This window comes from Protomyctophum bolini (genome assembly GCF_963924005.1).
Source record: "Protomyctophum bolini genome assembly, chromosome: 17".
Taxonomy (NCBI): Eukaryota; Metazoa; Chordata; class Actinopteri; order Myctophiformes; family Myctophidae; genus Protomyctophum; species Protomyctophum bolini.
This window is the reverse complement of record NC_137878.1, coordinates 29360019-29384142: the sequence shown is the minus strand read 5'-3', so window position 1 is coordinate 29384142 and position 24124 is coordinate 29360019. Positions and strand designations below refer to the sequence as shown.

The 24124-nt window shown below is 41.2% G+C and overlaps 1 protein-coding gene across 3 annotated transcripts in view; it reads left to right on the top strand.

Moving 5' to 3' along the window:
• kiaa0319l (KIAA0319-like) overlaps positions 1-22157 on the top strand; it is a 29167-nt gene extending 7010 nt beyond the window's left edge. For 2 of the 3 annotated variants that reach the window (XM_080787465.1, XM_080787466.1), the window contains 20 exons: positions 913-1014; positions 3025-3286; positions 4982-5083; positions 5591-5688; positions 5871-5958; positions 6641-6733; positions 7284-7416; positions 7724-7829; positions 8283-8405; positions 8897-9020; positions 10994-11126; positions 11284-11432; positions 12243-12394; positions 14513-14651; positions 15240-15399; positions 15808-15950; positions 16660-16782; positions 17563-17653; positions 17945-18036; positions 18589-22157. In XM_080787465.1, coding sequence (XP_080643591.1) covers positions 913-1014; positions 3025-3286; positions 4982-5083; positions 5591-5688; positions 5871-5958; positions 6641-6733; positions 7284-7416; positions 7724-7829; positions 8283-8405; positions 8897-9020; positions 10994-11126; positions 11284-11432; positions 12243-12394; positions 14513-14651; positions 15240-15399; positions 15808-15950; positions 16660-16782; positions 17563-17653; positions 17945-18036; positions 18589-18788 — 2613 coding nt within the window. In that variant the 3' untranslated portion in view covers positions 18789-22157. Of the gene's footprint in view, positions 1-104; positions 144-912; positions 1015-3024; positions 3287-4981; positions 5084-5590; positions 5689-5870; positions 5959-6640; positions 6734-7283; positions 7417-7723; positions 7830-8282; positions 8406-8896; positions 9021-10993; positions 11127-11283; positions 11433-12242; positions 12395-14512; positions 14652-15239; positions 15400-15807; positions 15951-16659; positions 16783-17562; positions 17654-17944; positions 18037-18588 lie in introns of those variants that run through there. The other variant, XM_080787467.1, reaches the window with a different exon arrangement.
• The last annotated feature ends 1967 nt before the right edge of the window (positions 22158-24124 follow it).

Here is a 24124-nt window from a genome sequence, read left to right as displayed (position 1 = left end):
ATACTGCCTCTAATGTTGCCCAACAGCAAACAGTATTCCTGGGTCTCCTTCGGCAGCTCAGCAGGGTACAGGCCAGGGATACTGCTGCTAATGTTACCCAACAACAAACGGGAGAGGTGGTCCCTGTCTTGTATTATCTTAAGGTAGTAATTTTTGTTATGTTTTTGTAGGTATGTTTTTTTTGGACTGTATATGGCTATAGACAAATTCACAGAGGGGTGCCCTAGGAGGGGTAATCCATGGAGTAGGTGCTCCGTAGGCATAGCCGCATAGGTGTAGCTAATCAGTGCTGCTGCGCTTAATGGTACACCTCAGTAATGGCCACGCCCAGGGAACCCCTCTGTGAATTAGTCTATATGCGTATCTGTTGGGGGTGTGTTTAGGTGCAAGGGACACGCCTCCATTCCCTTTTGCGGTGCGAATTTAAACTTTTGAAAGCAAGCGTATGTATGTACTGTATATGCGAGTTTTGTAATATTTGTAAATTAAAAAAATTAACAATAAACAAAAAATAGCTGCTGCTAGACCTACTTTGAATGAAAAGCTTTTATTTATGTTTGCATTTCTGCTGATAGATCAGAAATTCATTGCAGAATGGTCGAGTTGAATAAATGGGACTTAATTAGATTAATTTATTGTTCCTGTGTTTACAGTATCTGGATTCATTAATTGTTCCTGTGTTTACAGTATCTGGAAGCTTTGGTTAGAGTTTAAAAAAAAAACAATTGTTTTTTACTTTAGTAGTAGTTTAGTACTAGTTAAGTGCTTCATTAACACTTTAGCTTGAAGATAATTTCAATTATAGAATTATAGTAATTCGTATAGGGATTTGGATTTGATAGGGGTATGATTATTTGTGAAATTTGGTCTGCATACAGTTTTGATAACATTCTGTATTTCTTGAACTCACAGGGCCCTAACACAAGGCGCAGAGTGCTTCGCCAGGCTACACGGAGAGGAAAAGGAACCACTGGAAAACATGAGACGTACACGGAAGAGCCTCATACCAACACGGTGAGCTTGTAATTATTTTGAATTATGCCTACACATACGTCATGTCCTAGTATGAGCGAATAGGGGAAGGGGATCAACGTCACGTGTTTCCCTTGTTTGACCTGGCAAAAACCTGGGCATGCGTCTCAAAGACTATGATTGGCAGAATCATTGGTTGGTTGTTGGACAGCAGTGGCTCAGGGGTAGAGTAGCCACTAGAACAGCCAGATGCCAACCGTGAGGTTCCCAGTTCGATCCCAGGCTCCCCCAGATTTGGTGTCAAAGTGTCCTTGAGCAAGATTCTGAACCCCTAATTGCTCCCGATGAGCAGGTTGGTGCCTTGCAAGGTTTCCCCTGCCATCGGTGTGTGAATGGGTGAATGTCATGTACAATCTATGTAAATCACCTTGGATAAAGGCGCTATATAAATGCACCATTTACCTGTCATGCACTACAATACTTCACCATGTGTTGCGCTATGATGGAGAAAAAAAACATAAAATGTAACAATGTGTACATTCCGTAATGAAATTCCAATGGTAAAAACGGGGTTGTTTTACCCGGCAAAGGAATGGCGGATTCGGCCAAGCCCCAAAATACCTGTATGTGTTTCTCAAAGAATAGTTTAAAAAGCAGATGGCTTGCGCACATCCAGTTCCAGTACATGAATGAAGAAAGAAGTCCGCACACAGGCTCTGCTCCAGTGGTGTTTTGTTTTATTTAAAACGCCATTAGTTAAGGCACACAACGTTTCGGCCGTGAACGGCCTTCATCACCTGATGAAGGCCGAAACGTTGTGTGCCTTAACTAATTTCTCAAAGAATATACAGACTGATTAATGTTAAACAAGTTTAGAGGGTTATCAACATTTTTACTCCAAACTATAACCTTGAACCAGAGAGACCTGCAAGCCAAATCAAGATGGAACACTCTTCCTCATTCCCCAGCAGCTTTGTCTTTTGTGCAAACATACCACCCCTGAGTCCACGTAGCTGCCAGTGTCCACATGATGTGAACTTTATCACCAGCTTGTGTCTGCACAAAATGTGTGCCTCTCAGATTTTGTTAATGCGTGCTGCAGACAAGTATGCTGATGCATACGCACATACGTTAGACACAAAAAATGGACACTGAGCGAGGAGTGAGTAGATCCATGAGCTTGTACTGTAAGTAGTGCAGCCCGTATAAACACCACGTTTTATTATGTACATCAGACATAACACATAACAGCGACAACTGGTTGTGGTTTAGCGTGGGGACACAGAGACCTCTCTATGTATGATTCAGTTGAATGTTTTAGTTTTTGAGAAGCTTATCTTGCTCAACCCCCTCTCTTTTCCTTCCTTCCTTCGTCTGTGCTTTTAATCAAAATGGGTGGAGTGATTAAAGCTAATATAAGGGCAAAATACTTATTTTCCACCTATTTATTTACTTGAGCTGTGCAGTGATACAAAACTATTGTTATGAGGCTTTGTGTTTGTTGGTCTCTCTGTCTGTCATTTGTTGCTTGTTAATTTTAGAGCTCAAAAAAGATTGAGAACCACTGATCTAAATTCCTTTCCCACAGTTAGTCTTATTTAGTTCTCTTGACCTTCTATATTAAAATCATGTTAACGGATACATTACTTATGTATGAGCGAGCAAACACATGCGATTGATTACATTTCCTGATAATGGTGACTCACTCAACCAGGAAATCCGGTACACGTTCCCTTCTAGAGATTCAGACTCTCTTTCCTTGATGTACTGACGTCCCAGTAACAGACAACATTGATGTGTCATCATACGTCACCAGGTTATTTAGTGCACTCAACTAGTGGTCCATAAAATGTAAAGAAAAAAAAAAAAAAATCTTCACTTTCACTTTTCTACATTACTAAATGCATGGTCAGGGACCACATGAATTAACAGCACGGACCACCAGTGGTCGAGGGACCACCAGTTGAAAACCCCTGCTTTAGCCTTGACTCACCAATCACTAACTGTACCAAAGGTGGGGACGACTGTAATACTACTTTCTTGTTTCTACAGGCAAGTGCCAAGATGGCTTCAGCTCAACCATCTCCAGCGGCAGCCACTGCCCTTGCACGTCCTCAGACATCAAACAGGAACCATAGCCAGTTGGCCAATGGGAGTGACGATGGAGCACCAGCCTCCCCACAGGCGCACGCATCAGCAGAGGCAACCACTGATGATGGATCTATGTCCACCAATAGCAGTGATGCTACTACTAAACCCATCGCCCCCACCACAGCAGCTCCCATCATCACCACTACTACAACAACACAGGCTGGTAAGGAGCTTAATGCATCAGTACTGACATTGAGTATTTATCTTTTGATTTATTAACAATTAATTGATCATGTAATAGTGCAGTTAATATTCAGGGAAGATGTCCCGTCTCTTAAAGGGATAATTCAATTCTTTTTAAACTTAAGCTGTATGAAATTGTGAACTATCCCTTTAAATCATCTCCTTGATTATGCTTTGAGCTTGCTCAGACATACAGTATATAATATTTGCTGTGAAAAGGGTGCTCCGGTGGATAACTGAGTAAGAGCACAAACCATATACTGTAAATCAGGCCATTAGTCCTTCTTTCAGCTGACCCTGGTTTGAATCTGACTCGATGCTCTTTACTGCATGTCAAACCCCCTCTTCTCTTCCACCTTTCCTGTCAAATGGAGCATAAAATACAAAATAAATAAAAAATAATTTGAGTCACATTACGGTTTTGAGAAACTTTTAGAAACTGCCCGAGGTACCAATTAGTAGACTGCGCAGACTGCATTTTTTACATCTAAATGTGTTGAGGCTGTCAGTGAGTGGCCAAACAAAGCGTAGGCAATAGGAACATGTTGTGCTTCAATGAATGAAAATGTATTGTATTGTGTAGTTATCTGGCATTTTGTGAAGGAATTAAATAATAATAATTAATTAGCTTCTTAGCAGAGTATACATCTCTCCAGATAAAATCTCATTTGGCCCATTTGATAACAAAGATGAAGATTATGAATTGAATACCCAGGACCTGAATGGAAACAAGACCGCAAGGACTTTTTTTCGGTGATCTCATTGGACGTGTGTTTGACTCTACCCTGTACTGATTACATTTCTATCATTGAGCTTGACTAAGTGTATAATAAAGTAACTCATGCTTACGTTAACTGAGCACTCTTCCTGTGGGAACTTCTCACATTCTAAGGTTTCACTCGCATGTGTGATACAATCTAAGGATTCCATTACCCTCATAAAAATCACGACGTAAATGTGAGCACACACACGCTGTGTACAGTTGACCTGAGGTGATCTTGGGTGAACAAACAAAGAAAAATGCTGCTGGGTAAACTGAGCTCCGGTATGCGGTATACTACTACTGACATGCAGTACAAGACACTACTCTTCTGTCAGTGCCAGTCTCTGCATTGCCATTAGGGCTGTCAACTGAGCTGAAAAATGTCAATGCTAACAGGCAGATCTTTGATGACATTTGATTTATTATAAAGACAATGATGCACACAATGTATGTTTAACAAGCTTTCAAAAAGTCATGTGAATCAATATTTATTTCAGAGGTCTCAGAGGTTGGTTAACTATTGCAGAGTGACCCATTATTTTTACCTGGGTCACACCTTCTGATAGTTCTACTTAATTCTTTTCAGACATGAAAGAATGACTCATGTAGCCCGACAAACCGGTAAATGAATCCTGTGTTTCAGTAGCGTTGGCGTCAAAAATACAGCTTGTAGTGACATCGTGCTCAAGCATGGATTTATGTTTGTCTTTGTGCATGCACCCTGTGATGTCATGAAAGGCGCATCTCACTTGACACTAGTGTGATGATGATTATTATTATTATGATTTATTTATTTATTACAATTGTTTGCACATTTCCCCTCAAAGTCGACGATTATTCAAGGCTTGATTATATATTTGACAGCCCTAGTTGCCATGCTGTCCTCATGGATCCTGTACACTTTGTCCACAGCGGTGAGGGAGCTTGTGGTGTCTGCAGGGGACAGTGTGGAGGTCACACTGCCAAAGAACGAGGTGGAACTTAATGCCTTTGTTGTCCCAGAACCAAAGAAAGGTAAAAATGGAATTATCATAGTCCTTTGAAACCTGGCCTACACTTCATATTGTATAATACACTTAACCCATTTTGACCTGAGATCAGATTCTAAAAATGTCTTCTACATCCTGACAGTTTTCTGAAAAAGCTATGTTTCTATGTCAGTGGTTCTTTGCTTTTTCAAAAATAGCAGACCTACAAGCTCATATCGCGCCACTCGGTGGCGCGCTATGAGCTTGTAGATCTGCTATTTTTCAATAGATAAAGCATAACATAACGCTAACACCAAAAGGGTTAGTTCAATGAACACAATAACGATGAACAACGAAAATTAACGCCTTTAACCAGAATACCGTATAACTGCGTTAATGTTCAGGTTCACTGTGTTTTATTGTTTTTATTGTTGGGCATATTTGTCATTTTATTAAAAAATAATAATACTTTAATTAATCAAAAGGCAAGAGTAAGCAGGAGAGCATTATTCAGTGATGGGTGGTGATTCTTCTTTCTCGTACCGTTTAACAGGGACACATTATGTATTCGACTGGCTTCTGAAAACTCACCCCAAAGACTACAGTGGCGAGATGGCGGGAAAAGACAGCAAGACACTCAAACTCAGCAAGGTACCATTGGAATTAGTATGGTTTTTGTTTCCATTCATCTTCACATTCAAACAAGACATGCACCTGAAGTTGGGTTGAATGTATACATGGAGGAGGATCATCAGCTTATTTTAGAATGTGTGCGTGCGCAATTATGCCACCTCTTAATCATTTATTTGTCTCTCTCTCTCTCTCTCTGTCAGCTGACTGTTGGTCTGTATGAGTTTGAGGTGACGGTGGATGGAGGCGGGGTCCATGGGGAGGGCTATGTCAATGTCACAGTCAAGCCAGGTGAGGTGCAACCACATTTAGTGAGAATTAAAACGGCATTGTTTCATTTAACTCGAAGAGCGATGGATAAATGAACACTGCAGGTTTTATTTTGTTGCCCTTTGATTGTTTGTATGAAGATGGAAAGGACTCTGAAACTGTATTTTTACCATCTGACACAAAACTCTACATAAAAGTCACCAAGCTGGGTAGCCACTTTATTTCATCTATGTCATCTACAAACCAAATCTGTCTAAGTACACTGCAATTTAGCTCTAGGGTAAAGCAGCTGCATTCCGACACAGTATTTTTGTGCCTCACAGTAGTGACTCTCTCTCTCTCTCACTCAACCACTCCAAGGAACAGCAATGTCTGTGTTCACCGATGTGTTGGTTCACCTATGTGTTGGTTCACTGATGTGACGTTAATGAGCACCAGTATGACTGAGTACCAGTAGGGGCGCTGTTGTGCCAGAAACAGAGAGAGAGAGACAGTGCTGCACTGTTGCCTGCTAATGAGAGAGAGAGAGGGGAGGGGAGGGGCGGGGGGAGAGAGAGGGGGGAGTTGCACCACTCAGTTCACACGGGTGTGATTTTCTCTCTTTGTCTCAGTCTCATGCTCTCTCCCACTCTGTCAGGCACACCAACACCTGATATACTACTCACTTAGCCAAGCTAATAATGTCTTTCTTTCCACTTGACAGAGCCGCGGGTAAACAAGCCTCCTGTCGCCGTGGTTTCCCCAAAGTTCCAGGAGATCTCCTTGCCAACCAGCTCCACTGTGATAGATGGCAGCCGTGAGTCTATACTGTACCACGCGCACACACATTGGACACAAATGAAGTACACAAAGACCATATGCATATTCACGCAGCAGCCATATTGCTCTTGTGTCGTACTCTGGGCAGAGAGTGACTTAAAAATGTCATTTTTAAGTCATTTGTATTCATTTTTTAGCCAGTTGTAACTCTTTAAAAGAAATCTGAAATAACTTTGGATATTATGATACTGAATCATTTGGATGTATGTATTTCATATAATACAAGCATTGAGTTAATATTAAACCTTATTTTCTAATCTGAAATAATTTATATTTTCATATAATCCATGCTTTGAAATGAAGTTTTTGGATATAATTTATTAACTAATTGTTTGATCGTAAACTTACTGGCGGTCCCGGGACCACCAAACTTCTGAGTTGATCGTTGGCAGCCCAAAACGGGTGCCTGTACAGACTTGTTTCCTAAAGAGCCCCCTGCTGTTCTGTATACGACTATCATACGTATGTCCATCTTTCACATCTCCTGTACTCGTAATATCTTCATGGCCGTCTCCTCCTCTCCTCAGAGAGTACCGATGATGACAAGATTGTGTCGTATCACTGGGAGGAGGTGAAGGGACCTCTGAGAGAGGATAAAGTATCTGCAGACACTGTCCTCCTTACCCTCACTAACCTGGTGCCTGGAAACTACACGTTCAGGTACAGACACTGTACTCCTTACCCTCACTAACCTGGTGCCTGAAAACTACATGTTCAGGTACAGACACTGTACTCCTTACCCTCACTAACCTAGTGCCTGGAAACTACACGTTCAGGCCGAGACCCAAAAGAGAGATTAGACGTTTGCCCGGCCGGGACCCAAACTAGTGAAAATAGCAGATCTACAAGGAAAAGAAAATAACATACAAAATAATCAAACAATATAGAATCTATAACTTCTATACTATAGCTTCGCTTTTTTGATAGCTAATGCTATGTCTCTCCTCTCTCTTCCTGTATGTTCCAGTCTGACAGTGACAGACTCTGATGGAAACCAGAGCTCTACCCAGGCCAGCCTGTCGGTCAGCAAGGCAACAGACTACCCGCCTGTGGCCAACGCTGGGCCCAACCAGGTTACATCCACCTCCTTTATTATTCCATCTATTGGCTTCCATAAAAGGCTGATAGAATAGCCACTTGTTGCGGTATAACAGAACCTGCACATGTTCCAATACATTTTAATGACATTGTTTCAAGCCTTGGGCTCTCTTCGTCAGATCCAAGAGTCCAGACTCTGAACACTGTCATTGTAAAATATATTGGAGCATGTGGGTGTGCCTTACGCTACATAAACAGGACATACTGTATGAGCCACATGTCTTGGAACTGTTGGTTCGCACGGCTAATTAATGTTTATGAGTGTGTGGGTTGTATTCTTTTGCATGTCTTTGTATTCCAAGAATACTTGAACTTCTTGGTTATCTCATATACTTTACCCCTTTACCGTATATAAACCATTATGCCCACAAGCTAAATAAAAACATCCACAATCTAAATGAAAACCTCTGTTTTGCAACGTACTGTAGGTCATCACATTACCGCGTAACGTCGTCACCCTGAATGGCAACCAGAGCACAGATGACCATGGATCCCTGGCCTACGAATGGTCCCTCAACCCTGAGAGCAAAGGCAAGGTGGTGGAAATGCAGGTGAGAACTATGACAAGATGCTGTGGTGGGAGGGAAATCATCCTGGAGTAGTATTAGACTTATACTATAAGTATACATTATAGCCAACAGTAAATTGATTTATTGCACTCTCCTGGAATTTAACTCTTAGACTGTACAACTGTAGCAAAAAATGAGTATTGATATTTGTGTGCGTGGGAGTGTTTTAAAGCTGTTCATGACAGGCGCGAAAATAATGCTCGGACTTCGGATGTCGAAAATGGAATGAAAATGTGTTTCCTGAGAACCGAATAAATGCATGCTGCCTGTGTCTTATCTGGTTTGGTTTGGTCGATATTTTCTGCGTGTGACACCCATGCCAAACTACACTAGGCATAACTAAGGTTCAATTCTGAGTTACACTCGACTCACATTCTTGTCTATTTGAGATTCCGAGTTCTTCCATGATGTCTTGCGAGAAGGAGTGTTCTCTTGTGAGAATGCTGGCTCATTTTATTTGACTTAACTTTCAGGGTGTGCGGACCTCATCCCTTCAGCTGTCTGCCATGCAGGAGGGAGACTACACCTTCCAGCTGACTGTGACAGACACAACCATGCAGCAAGACACTGCCCTGGTCACTGTCATCGTGCAGCCAGGTGAAAACACCTGTTTCATATGGCTCATCATATATGTTAATGAACCGCTCAACGGATATGAAAATAGACTATTTACAACTAGCTTTGTCTGTTTGTACCATCAGCTGCAGCTGAATCAACCTCCTGATCGACACACACACGCACACACACATACAGCACTCAGTTCAGAGTTCAGACGGGTCTAATTATTAATTTTTCAAGATTTTCACATCCCTTGAGATTCCTAGACACCGTTTTATGACAGAAAGAACAGCAAAATTCCGAAACGGCTGTCCTTATATTTGACATGCTCTCTGATTACAAGTTGTATAATCTGTACCAGCCAGGTATTGGTTCTTTACCATTTCTCTACATATACACAGGAAGGGTGAAATATAACACATTAGTGCCGTATTGTAGTTGGCAGGCTGATGCCTTGCATCATCTTCTAAACTTCATAGAGCTAATGTCAATGGTAGCACAGGTGTCATTTATCTCAGTTACTGTTTGTTTAACCTTTAGTGGAGATGACGTTGGTAATAAAACATTTAGGTGCATGTCTAGACGAGGACATTATTCTGCGTTAGCCGCACAAGTATTTAGCCGATCTGCCCTTTCTGCCACACGGAGACAGCGTTTTAGGGGCACTTAACTTAAAAAGCTACTACTGTGGATGGGTTACCATGAATTAATTTACTTGTATTGATACTATAAACAATGTAATATTGGTCTAGTTTTTCCCACCAATTTTGGAGCTCTGGCTCATGGACTAAGAACCAAAAATAACTGAACCGGTTCCCATTGGAAAGGGGGTCAGAGTGGCAAACTTCGGAGACGCTACTTTGTCGTCTCCGTGTGTACAGGGAATGCCGTCTATTTGCTGAAACGGTGATGCCAAAGTCCCCTCGCCCCCTCCAAACTAACCTCACGTCACCAGGCTTTCCACCTCCACAAACAAATGTGAATGAATGTTGTTTGACTTGTAAAGGGAAGCCTTTAATATTGTTTGCATTTGTTCATGAAATGCTAATGGTTTATTTCACCATAACCACTTACATAAGTATCACAGCTATTTTATATTTGCACATAATATAATATAAATCTCATCTCCGAAAATAGCCGATCTGCAGCCCGTGGGCTTGTAGATGAGACGGATATAAATGATCGTCGGTTTAATAATAGATTAATAATAAATACAGATGTATAATAAACGTAATAATAATAAATGTGGGCCATGAGATATGTCTGCAGATTTTCACTATGGACCCATAGTGACCCATTTCAGCAGGAATAGCACTCGAATGAAAACAGCATCAGTATTTGTATTATGCACATATCTCTCATATCTCACGATTTGATGTGACCTAACCAGTAACAGTTTAACACAATCTGTGCCCGGAACATCAGGTTACGTTTTAAGCAGCATACCCTTTTTTTCCTTCTTTTTTTCAAAAAAGGTTTTTCTGACGTGCACGCAATGTGCACATGGATGCGCCTACGGTTATTGATTCTTTCAAATGTCCCCATATCTCTGGCAACTGCACTGTGTTTCTGTTTAACAGATTGGGTTAATACACATCAACTCTGTATCAGTAGCCATTTCATTTCTGTTTATTTAACCTTTTGATAGATATGACTACAACAAATAGGAAATGTATTTGTTTGCCGGCACATGCTTGAAAGGTTTATATTTGCGCACCCAACGACCTGTGAAGTGAACAAAAACTGCATTAGTGTTTGTATTAACCACTTACTGTAAGCGCTATATACTTAGTTGTATGACAAATAGCAAGAAATGCCAATCTACAAGCTCACAACACACCACGATCCCACACGCTGTGAGCTTATCTATCGGCTTTTTTATTTGAAATATTTTAAAATGTATGGAATCTTTTGAAAAACTTTGCCTATAGTGACATTGATGGGGCCTTTTAACTCAAATATTGACTCATTGACTCAAATAAAACCCAGTTCACCCCTTCCTCCCCCACCAGAGAACAATAAACCCCCACTGGCAAATGCAGGGCCAGAGAAGGAGCTGACACTGCCGGTAGACCGAACCACACTGGACGGCAGCAAGAGCAGCGATGACCAGAAGATTGCCACCTACCACTGGAAACAGACCACGTGAGTCAGACACATAGTGACAACAATGTCCTTTTCTGCCTCACTGTCAGTCAAGGAATAACTTGAATCTCAGGCGGTTCGTCGGTCGTGTCTTGGATAATGTGGAAAATTAGGAATGATGGGATTATTTGTCTCTCCCTCTTTCTCTGTCCATAAGGGGTCCAGATGGTGTGAAGGTTGAAAACGCAGATAGTGCAGTTGCCACGGTGACGGGTCTCCAGGTGGGCACGTACGAGTTCACTCTGACCGTAACGGACGACAGGAAGCTGCAGAGCGTCGATGTGGTCAAGGTCATTGTCCGAGAAGGTGTGTGTTTTTATCACTTTTTCCGTTATCCTCCTCAATTCAAATATCTATGCAAAAGTATGTATGGAGGTACATATCTACCTCCATACATATGGGATGTGATTTCATGAAGTTGTTTAGAGGAAACATTTGAGCTGTCAGTGTATAAAATAAGAGTATTTGGGTTAGTGGTGAGAATTAGCTTTAGGTGTGTTCTGTGTTCCTTCAGAAACTGCTTCAAATGCTTGATGCAACAAAGCACAAAAACTGGAGCTGGATTTAGACAGAAGCAGGCTGAGAAGCCTGGGGGATATAGCAGACACACAACAAGCATACTGCTCCATTTTTCCCAAATAGGGCGAGTGAACATTCTTTAAACGATCTATCATCTCAAACTATGACCTCCTGTCACTTAGTGTGTTGTATTTACCCAGCTTCATTAACAACTTGAACCCTACATTCTTAGTTGACTAAGAATCAGGGCTCAATACTAGCAGGATAGGGACACTAAGGTTTTTGTGATAGATTTATCCTTGCTGACGTCGCTTTTAAGTCCTAAAGAATGGTTTTAAAGGTACTACTATACTGTACTACTATGTATACTAAGTGCTACACCATAAATTCAATCCAAAAAATATATAGGAAAGGATTATAGGAAAGTACCTGTACCTATTCTGGATGTGACACAGCCTTTTCTCATACCAAGGAGAGATCTCATTCAGTGATCTCACTTGCATGTTAAAGAATTGTCAATATCAACCTACGTAGATGGATGCCTTCCTGGTGATAAGGCCTTGAATCATGATCCATGTTATGTTCTTTTTTCACCAGAGCTAGACCAGCCCCCTGTGGCCCACGTCCTGTCCAGCGCGCCCATCTCTCTGCCCGCGAGGACAGCAACTCTAGATGGCTCTCACTCCACAGATGACAAAGGTGGAGTCAGCTACCTGTGGACCAGGGATGACAACAGCCCTGCTGCAGGGGTGAGACTGGTTCTAACACCCCATTTTACCCGAATACAGGGGATGACTGCTAGTTCAACCTGTTAATATACTGTAAGGGAGTGAGACTAAAGCCCAATTCATTCTTTGTCACATGACGGTATCGAGCATCGGAAATAGCCGTTGTGAGCTTGTAGGTCTGCTATTTTCCGCGCGCGATGCAGCATAAATGAGGCTTAATACTGCATCTGTTAAATATAAACCAATTTTATAGACTACATTCTAGAATTCAATAAAATGACCTACACTTTATTTAGGCAACATTTCAGTCAATAGACCTTCTTCAGGCATTACTGGACAAGTCATAGACAAAATTATACCACGTTGGAAGAAATCATTACACTCCACATTCAGTCAATATTATCAACCAACTACCTCTGCATCAATGAGTTCAATGTATCAGAATAGCCTGGATCTAATATTCTCACTTCCAGTCCTAGAAATATAGTAAAGCTAATGTCGCTGTCTAAGTGGGGACTAATTTAGACCCAAGACACCAGGTGCATGCAGTTACCTGCATGCTACAATAGAAATAAAACAGTAGTTGGACATGCACTGAGAGCCAGTGAAACATAACCCATGATAACATGAATCATGATAACATAACCCATATGAGCTTTATTGTTACATGGGGTGTGCTGTAGTCCAGTTCAAGGCTTCACACTGTTTGCCTCATATTTCTTTCTTCCAAAGCCAAAGGCCACACCTGGTCCCTGGTATGCACACTGTTTTGAATGCTCTCAATTTGAACATGGCCAGCAAAATCCAAAAAAATATTTAATTTTATTAAATTTTTCACAGGTTTATAAATTCCAATGTGTCATTAAATCAAAAAATACTTTGCAATTATTTGAGGACAAATAGAGTTGAAGTTGATTAGCTGGTTTTGAAGAGTTGTAGAGGGGAGAGGAAAAACTGGTTTTGTCACATTCTGAGAAATAATTTGAACCACTTCTTCCTCCTTCAGAAGATAAACAATTACAAGGAAATACAGCATGAACTAGAGAGGGACACTTTGTTGAGTGCATATCTAACAGGCTGGGTTGCCTAGTCAGGGAGTTGTAAAGTGTTGTTCCATTGCATTGCCAGTTCATTGCTGAGTAAAGAATTTACATAAATTGCGGCATATAGGCAGTGGAAGAGTGGTCCCACATTGCCCTCCAATCGTGTGACTGTTCCCATGTTAGATGACTGAAGCGGGTACAGTTCGAAGTGATTGTGTGAGAGGTGTCCAAGCACATGAGACTAGGCATATGGTATGATAAAATATTTATTTGGGACGAACAGAAATGATACATATCCATCTGCGGGCTGGCAGATCATCCAACACTCTACTCTAGGGAAAACAAAACGTGGTCTCACATTGATCTTCCCAATGCTGAAATCATATGCAAAATACGAGAATAAAAAGCTGCATGAAAAATAAAGTGCTAGAGTTTCTGGCCAACAGTACATGTTCAACATGTCACCATATAAATAAAAACACAGGTATGTAAATATGCAATTCAGCAACCTTATGTCAAAACAAACAAGGAAGTCTTTGATGAAACAAGTTCCCTCTGGGTTTCCCTCACGTCGTTGTTGGTGATATGATCGTTTCCGTGTCTCAACAGTCCCTTGTTAATTAGATCTACCTTGGCTTGACGACAAGACACAAAATCACCATTACAGTGTGACAGATGAACGAAGACACTCACTCGCACATGCCCTAACGCACACACACAGAGATCGTTTCATAGTTCAAGGTTGTACTTTATTGTTACATCTTGTGTACAGGTACATAAGAGTAAAACTTATTTTGGTTTGGCTTCCTTCAGACAATGCAGCACCATAGACAATAATAACAGTATAATTGTGCATATAGTGCATATAGTCTTGTCATATTGTATGTAGCATTGTCAAATCAAATGTACATGTACATATTGTATATGCCAACAGCATTTTTTGTCCTTATTTACTTTTCCCCGGTGGCTGTCCCCCCTCCACTTTCGTGGTTCGGGACAACAGAAAACATAGTTATGAAAGGACGGATAAGCGGTTGTCCAGAAACACTGTCTAGTTTAAAAAACATTTATACAAACCCGACCTTTGCTCCTGCAGGTTGTGTTGAACAACTCTGACCACCAGGCGGTGCTGTTTCTCGGTAACCTTGTGGAGGGGAAGTACAGCTTTGCACTCACAGTCACTGACAGCAAAGGACAGATCAGTGTTGAAAGAGGCACAGTGGAGGTTAAACCAGGTACTGGAACCATGCGCACACAAACACACACACACACACACACACACACACACACACACACACAGAATCAGCATTGAATGTACTCTCCTCTGGGGAACAAGTCTATTGATCACTGGTGAGTCTTAACCGGCCACGTAGTCGAATTAACACACACACACACACACACACACACACACACACACACACACACACACACAGCACCTTATGGTATACACACACCAGGTCAGGATACAGCATACTAAACGGTGTACATGCACCAGGTCAGGAGGATGCAATATACTGTTTGATGTACACATGTGACAGGAAGTGTCTAATCCATCACTCCTGGCTCACGCTTTTTCTAGCTTGCCAAAATACATGAGCTCCTATTGCTCCTAAAATGGATGATTTATTGTATAGTATTACCGGTATGTATTTATGTGTCTTAATAAATGTAATACATAGGACCACAATGGAAACAAGCCCTCAGGGCATTTTGTGTTATCCTTTTAGCTTTCTTGAATAACTGTACATCTGTACTTTTTGCAAACTGTTAGTAAACTATTCAATCAATCAGTCAATCAATCAACCAATCAATCCAATTTTCAGACGTATGGGAGCGTGACCTGGTAGAGTTGGTGCTGGAGGTGTCTGTGTCCCAGTTATCGCACCGGCAGCGGGACATGCTTATGCGTCAGGTCGGAGTCCTGCTGGGAGTTCTCGACAGTGACATCATTGTGCGAGAGATCAGTGCCTTCAACGAGCACAGGTGAGCTGCTATTTAACCATATACTGAGGCCAAATTCTACAAATGTCTTCTAAATCCTGACAGTTTTCTGAAAAACTTGTGGATTCTCTGAAAAATCAGTGGTGCTCAAAACCTTTTTCATGTGAAGGACCCCCAAAATTATATGTATTTGGGCCGCACCCATCTCAAAATATTTTGTTCTAGGGACAACCAGAAACAAAGATTTGGGTTAAAGAAATTTGCTTTAAAAAAATATATATATTCAAAGATTTGCACAAAATAATGTGTGATGTCATCACATGTTTACTACCGCTCTATTCTCTTGATGAAACAGAAATGCTCCAAACGTCTTTCTAACAGGGATCATGGATCAGGTTTCTGTGTACGGTTTCTGGAGCTTATTGAAGTTAATGTCTTCCTCCTTTTCAGTGCTCGTTTGGTCTTCCTGGTCTCAGGGGGCCCAGGGCGCCCTCCCCTGTCCGGTCGAAGTGTTGCAATGGGGCTGCGCAACAAGTTGCGCAAACAAAAGAACGACTTCCTCATCTTCAAAGCTAGACGGGTGGACACAGTCAGTGAGTATTGATAGTAGCTGCTTGCCATATACTGTACAACACACTACTAGTTAAAGAGAAGTGATGCTATGGATGTGAATTAACGTTACAGGCTATATCATTGCTAAGTTACAATTTTGCATTACTTTGTCACAAACAACTCAAACAGATAACTTGGATATCTTCTTTTTTGCTTATGTGGGTGGTCAAATTGTGACAAAATCTCATTGTAATTTTTTTCACTTCTCAAATGTCAGGAATTTGAGACTGTAACCGCAAGTTGTTTCATGACCTTTTCTCACACTTTTGCTCTCTTGGTTCTCTTCCCGTTCTTAAAGCCATACTGTGTAACATTCATTTCAGTAGTCATTGTAGTAATGGAAAAGGTGTGGCTTTCATGTTGAAGGCAGCTATTTGTCTACCAAACAGGCCTTGATAATGTTTTTAATTCTCTCGTGAGCTGTAAATTGTAATTCATCTTCACAGTATACTTTTAGGGGTTTTTCTATGTTAGATTTAACCCTCTTGTTTTCACTCTACACTAATATAAATATCTTTGCCAAAAATAGCAGATCTACAAGCTCACAACATAATAGATCGGCTAAGGTCATCAAATGTTACCCTCAGAGTAGGGGGTTGAATTGTTTAAATTAGCTGTTTTACTGTCGCACAAGTGAACTTGTGTTCCCTCGCTCATTTCTACTCTCTCTCTTTCCCTGTGTGTCCTCAGTTTGCCAGTTAAACTGCTCTGGCCATGGCGAGTGTGACTCCTTCACACGGCGCTGTGTCTGTCACCCATTCTGGATGGAGAACTTCATTACGTCACAGCTGGGAGATGGAGAGAGCAACTGTGGTGAGAAGATACAATAAAAACTGTCCCATACAGTATTTAGTAGCATTAGTCTGAGAGGTTTCTTTGCTCCTGACAGCGAGGGTGTTTCTCCCTTGTTAAATCCTTCTGGTGAGGCTCCTGACTGGCATGTGAACCCATTTTTACCTGAGATCAGAGATCAAATAGCAGACCTACAAGCTTGTAGCGCGCCACTTGGTGGCTTGTAGATCTGCTATTTTTCGATAGCTAAAGCATAACATAATACTAAAACCAAAAGGGGTTCCCGCCCCAAAATGGGTTAAAGGAAGCGGCAGGTGGTTCCATGTGTATCGCAGGAGCCATATGGTTATCACCCCTAGGACCAACCAGTAGGCGTTAGCATTGACAAGACTACACAAGTTTGTGAGGAACCTGGGAGTTGGCCACACTGGGTGTATCTTGTTTAATTCATTACAGTAATGCACTCAAGGCTGTATCCTATTATATTACGTATATGTATTACTGAGGAATTTAATTAGTACAATGGACCACAATGGAAACAAGCCCCTGGGAATTTTGGTGTTATACTTTTAGCATAACCTTTGACTGTACCGTTACCTGTACTGTTAATAAGCTTGTTAATAAAGTATTCAATCAATCAATCAATCCCAGCCATGGGAAATTAAGATACTTTGCTTGGCATCATGCCAACACCACCCATAGCTGTGATATGCGATATAAAACGGCTTCTAATTGCTTAATTATTGTGCACACATAGTATACAACCTTAAATACTGTATAATGTTTTGTTTTTGTTTTCAGAGTGGAGTGTACTCTATGTGACAATAGCATCCTTCATGATTGTGGTTGCTATAGCCACAGTTGTCTGGGGAATGGTGTGCTGCTGTCGCAGGTGAGAGTGATGGGCTACTTAATAATTAGATTACATTTTGTACAAATGTTGTAGTTATTTTTGAGCTGCCACACCACCATTGCGCTTCATATGAAATGTGACCGGGCTTATATATTTGATTCAATTACATTTATATATGGTAGATTTTAGTGTACTGTATATGAATGTTTACCCACCACTTTATTGACGTTTAGAATATACTCATGAATCAGAATATCTGTAAATGGTACGGGGGTCACACAGTCACACTGTCCAATTGTCCTCAGAGTTAACCCATATATTTGTTAACAGGCGTAAGAGTAAAGTACGCAGAAGTAAAAGTCGTTACAAAATTCTGGAGGCTGATGAACAAGACAGCCTGGAGCTGCAACCGAAGAAATCTGGTGAGACACTCACACACACACACACACACACACACACACACACACACACACACTTTAAATGGATATGTGACATGTCATGACATTACATGATATGTCACATTTGTATATAAAAATAAAGAACTCTATCTATCTGTATAGTGTTCCAATTCTGTCTGCTCATTTCTTTCTGTCATCACATCACTTCCAATTTAATTTCACAGTTGAATCTGTATCGTCCCTGTCTGAGTTCCCTATTCTGATTTGAAAATGCATTTTCTGTTTAATAATAAAGTGCTGGAGATACTCCTGTTACTGACCAAACACTCTATAGCGATGAGTACTATTATAGAGCTGTTTTAACCAAAGAGATTCACTTGCCCTGCCTTTAGCATTGTTTGTTATTAACATCTGTTTTTCATGTTTGTATCTGTCATAAACTCATAATGTGCTGCGTGGACACTTTGCCTTGCATCTAATGGTGTATAAAATATTATTAATATAAAGGTGCTAAACAAATGAAGTTAAAAACAATTCTATCCTTTGGTTCTTCTGCTCCTTCCAACCCCTTACCAGGTCGTGCTAAGGCTCCCCCCGCGCCATCCTCTTCTGCCCTCATGCATTCAGACTCGGACCTGGACAGTGACGACGGGCAGGGAGGGATCCCATGGACAGAGCGGGAGCGAGGTCAGCTTCTGAGACCCCAGAATGGCTCCCTGAGGAACGGACAGGGTCCACCGAGAAACAAGAAGCAAAGAGAAGAGCTGCTGCTATAGCAACCGAGGAACGGGAAGCACCCTAAAGCCTCCTCCTGCACATGCACTTACTCCTCTGACTCCACTCTTCACAGCCACTTGTCCCTCGTTCTTGTGCTGTTTTTCTACATGCGACATCATGCCACTTGCCCACTAAAGACACTGTTTGTGACCCTTGGATGTAGGAGGAGAGAGACGAAGAACATGCTGGATACGTGTTGTAATCACATCCCATTGTTAGAAGAAAGAAAACATGTCCCTGCACGCACACTGAGCCACTATAGAAGAGAAAACTGCATAATTTCTTGATGAAATATGGGCGATGAAATACAATGTAACATGGCGACAATGAGGATGAAATGTACTTCTCTCGCTGAAAGGTGACATCATCAGTCCGTAACTGCGAGAGAAGACATTGTATATCTAACACTTTCTCTTGTTAAGGAGAGGGGAAAAGACTCAACTGACACGATAACCACCGGCAGTTGAGCCCACTTCACACACTCACATTGGTTCACTGAGACATGCAAGTACGTGCGCACATACACACACACTGCACCGTAATTCACACTTGTCCAAGGTTAGACTGATGCTACCAAACACTGCCAAGTATCTACCGATAGTCGGCTATTATATTGATAGCTGATGAGGGAGCTTTTATTTTGAAGGCGTAGCCGTAGGGGCATTGATCACTGGACTTGATCTACTGTTCCCCAAAACTGTACTGTAGCTGTACGTCTATGCATGATGAGCAACATATTGCAGTTCTGGTACGTTACGCTGGAATGACAGCCTGCATGTGTTAACGTACTGGATGTGTCGCGAAAGTGTGTCCGGCCAATTGTGCCAAAAACGATTTTACTTACAAAGCGGTTAATGCGTTTGTTTTTAATGCGACTTATTTACGAACACAAATAACAGAGTCACCAATGCGGACTGTCGTCCCCCATGTTAGCTGGAGGTGGAGGGAGAGAGGCTCATGGGGAAATGCTGTAAGAGGCTCCTCCTCTCCTCACTGGTCTGATTCACTGGAACACACTGGAGAACAAATAGCCTGTGGATACCCTCATGCACCCATCCCTGTGGCCCACAGGATGAGGGCAAGATGAAGGTGATAATGATGGACAGATGAACTGGGCAATACCTCCTCACTCACCTCAAGATGACAAGCTAGTGGAGTGAATGCTAATAGAAGACACTTTGATTGTTTGTTTTTAAACAACCTTTCTTTTAGCTATCAGTTGTACATCAGCTGATGTATCTATGTTTTCATGCACCACCATGTGGTCGGTGAACTCCACTATCACGTTTTCCTCTCATCAGGGGATAAGAACGAGGCTGATCTGTGATTGAGACATCGTAATGAGTATCAAAATCGTCAGCCAGAGTAAAATCGTTAATTTAAATGAAGATTCACAATTTTACAGTGCGTAAACTGTTATATTTTTCTGAAATGCTTCCTTTATCATTCTTGCAAACATCTCAGAGAGATCAAGGAGTTGCGAGAATGAAAATTTGTTAATGTGAATTCAGCTTAAGTCCAGAAACACTTGAGCTGCCTTACTCTGCTTACTCTGTAGACTTGAATGTGGCAGATGGATCACTGTAAAGAATATACTATACATATGTCAAAGTTAAATGTTTACACCGTTTATTGTATTCACTCAGTTCATAGATACACTTGCAGACCCCATGCAAGGTCAGCAAATACTTTAATTCTAGTTGGTTAAGGTAGAGCATGTGCATCTTACATCTTCCAGCCAGTGGTTGGTGTGCCGCCTGCCCGCCTTAATCCCTAATAGCTCCCCGGCGCCGGCGTGCTCTCTGAGCAAAAGGCTGCTCACTGTTCCTAGTTGTTATAGGATGGGTTAAAAGCAGAACACTAATTTCATGTATGTGCAATTGTGCACATATATACATTTACAGTGACTTAAAACACCCCAAGGGGTGCACTGGGGACTATTCTATTCTATTGACTTTAAATAAATCATATCGGGGATTTACCTTAATATGACACAAACCTGAACCATTCACTTCTGCAGTGTGTAATAATGGCAAGAAGTAGCTATAGCCATCACCCCTGCTAATGTGTGAAGCAGTGGGTGGTGGTTAGGAGTGTGACTGGACTGTGCTGTTGAGAGGGAAAATTAAACCAAATAATGCTCCTCACAACTTCTAATAGTGCAATTGCTTTGCATGCAGACTGTGAAACTGGCCTGTAAGTTTAGTCACTTTTTTACGTTTTTGTTGAATGTTGAAAGGGTACACCTGTGATTTGATCCAAGCTGTACTCTGTGTGTAATAAGCAATCACTTTAAAAGAAGATTTTCTCTGGGTGCCCTCTGGGTGGCGCAGGGATAGGTTCCTAACTTCCTACCCACCACTGCCGCCGGTGACTGGTGTTCAATTCCTCCATGGTGCCTCTGGCTTGGCCCTACCGGCCAAGCCAGAGGCACAATTGGCCATGTTAGTCTGCCTGCAGGGGAGGGTGATCTCTGTCGACTCCTACTGGTTGGTTGGGGAAGCTATTCAGCAGGCACTGGGAGTGGAACTGGGAAGAAATTCGTGTTCATCGGATCCACACACATTATCTTCTTCTTGTCTTCCCAATGAAACTCCTCGCTGTCGGATGAAAAGAAGCGACTTCCAACTAATGTTTCAGAGGGGATGTGGACCGTGGTTGTCTACACCCACACCAAGACGAACAAATTGGGGTTTGCAGTGACTACTCAGGGTGGGTTGGTTGTCTCTCATGCACACTGTCAGCATGAGAGACTTTTGTGCATGGTTTTATTTGCAATGTACCTGTAGTAGTGCACCAGGCCTAGGATAAAATGACAAACATTTTAGAACATTCACTCGTCAACTGGACTTGAATTATAAGTTAAAATAAACATTCTGAAGGAACTAAATTCATGGACAATTTAGGTTTTAAAATTGGGAATTATTTTGTATTTTTCCCAGGACTGGTGGACAACAACAATCACCATTTGAGTAATTTACAGATTTGGGGTTGATTCACTTTCAATTCTAGAAATTCATAAAGTGGGATTTTATTTTTAAATGCCATGTGAAAATAGATTTTTACCAAATACAGTATTATGTCCCTACGATACGTTACAAAATAATTAAAACATTTTACCACATTTATTTTTTACATTAACAATTTATTCTGTTAATAAGCAGATTTAAGTTTACAATTTATCATTAAAACGTGAATTGACCCCCATCCTGATGGGAGTCCACTGTAAAGAGCATTCAGAAAATGAAGAGATTCAGAATTTAATTAATAAGAAATGTTTATAAATAACATTTTAGTGAAGGATTCCCCTCCCTAAATGTGTGACCAGATCTGATGCAACTGGAATTTAAAATAAAATGTTTCATATTCTTGATTCTTCTGTCACTTTTTAATCACTTGATTGCTCACATAAGAGTTTCCAGCCATGACTGACTTTGAGCCATACAAAATGTACCAGCCATGACCTGATTGTGATGAAAGCTTATATAGACTGCAGTTGGTTTAACAGAAACAGTATCTTTGGGTACAGAACTAAATCAGTTCTGTGATTGATAGCCAGACAAAGCCTTCCCAGGCCCCTATGATTTGATGGTGTAGGAAAAAAAATACATAATCTATCAGGATCGTATGTTGATAGTTGAAAGTTTTGTATCTTGACAGAACAGCCTTCAATTATCCCATTCAGATGCATAAGTGACTTCCAGTTTCTGTTTCTAAAAGTGGAAACATTGTTATACAGTGTTTGATTCAAAATTATTTCTTCCCTTTCTTTTCATGTCTAGTCTAGCCTGGCATGGCCACATGTCTAGTCTTCATGTAGCTGTAATTTTACAAACCCCCATAACTACATATAGCAAGACAGCCAGCTCTGTCCTTTGCTGCTGTTAAGCTGTGCCTCTTATTGGCCCACCATATCATTCACCGTATCATTGCCATGGCCTAATAATGTAATAACAATCTCATTCACGTTCATTGACCCACAATTTCAGTATCATTGCCCTGGCCTAATAACATAACCTCATTCACATTCACATTGTCTTTTATGGCTGTCCCTTACTGCTCCATTCTTTTATGGCTGTCCCTTACTGCTCCATAACACTAAAATTATCTGTTGTGGTTAATGACTTTGACAAGTATGATGGGACACAATGTCCTTGGTAGTGTCTGGAATCTCTGAATGTGAAAGATTTTGCATTTGATTAAACTAAGATTGAGATAGTATTTTGTAGGACACTGTTAAAATACACATGTAAAAGCATAAAGAAAATATGTAAAAGTTAGATAGGCCTACAGTAAGTCTGTAGAGAGGGAAAACAAAGCAAATATTGTTCCTCTCAACTTCTAGTCGGTTACTTTGCATGCAGACTGTGAAAATAAGTTCTGTCACTTTATATTTTTGTAGAATGTTAAAAGGGAAGTGTAAACTTTTGGATTCCTTTTTTTATCACCCTTTATGACTCCTTCACGGCTCTGTAAACTTTGTCGAATCGTAAGTTATATCCAATTCTAAGATGTCAGATGTCTTGGTGTTTGAATCAACAAGAATTACTTTGCACAGTAGACTGTCTGTCTGTCTGTCTGTCTGTCTGTCTGTCTGTCTGTCTGTCTGCATCCTTCTATTCTATCCATCCAGCAGCCAGATGTGACAGGTTCAGACAAGAAAGCAACACATGCTTGAGTTATACAACCTTTTGGCATGGACTCAACTCAACTGAGCTGGTGGATGCATTTATGAAGATTTGTGTTAATTTAACAGATTGCAAACAACAATGCAGATTATCATGCAATATATGTGCTGAATCAAAGGGTTAAACTTATTGCTTGCTGGAAAACTTTATCATACTAAAACGGACAGCTGTTACAAGCCTTTTTTTTGCTGTCACCTGTCACAGGCTGTCATAGGTCACAAACTGTCATTCTACTAGGGCCGGCCTAGAATGAGAGCCTGTAACCGGTCCTGTCCTATGCACATTGCAGGAGGGAGGGGTATTGTAATAACGTTCTAAAGTAAATATCTGCATAGAGAAGACAAGAAGAGTGAGCAGGAAGCAGCAGTTGTATCTTTTTTCCACCCATGTCATAGACCATGTATGCATTTCTGTGTTTCAGTCTCCTTGACCTTATATGGGAATGAAGGAGTTGGTTGCTGCGAGCGAGCACAAAAAAAACCCACAAAAAAAAAACACAATACGCATAACCGTCCGTAAGACGGTACCGCGCGGCCACAAAATAGCCGACCTGCAAGCCCACAGCGCGTCGCTTCGGTGACGCGCTGTGAGCTTGCAGATCGGCTATTTCGCCGCGCGTGCGGAGTTAAAGGGCGGAAACGACCTCG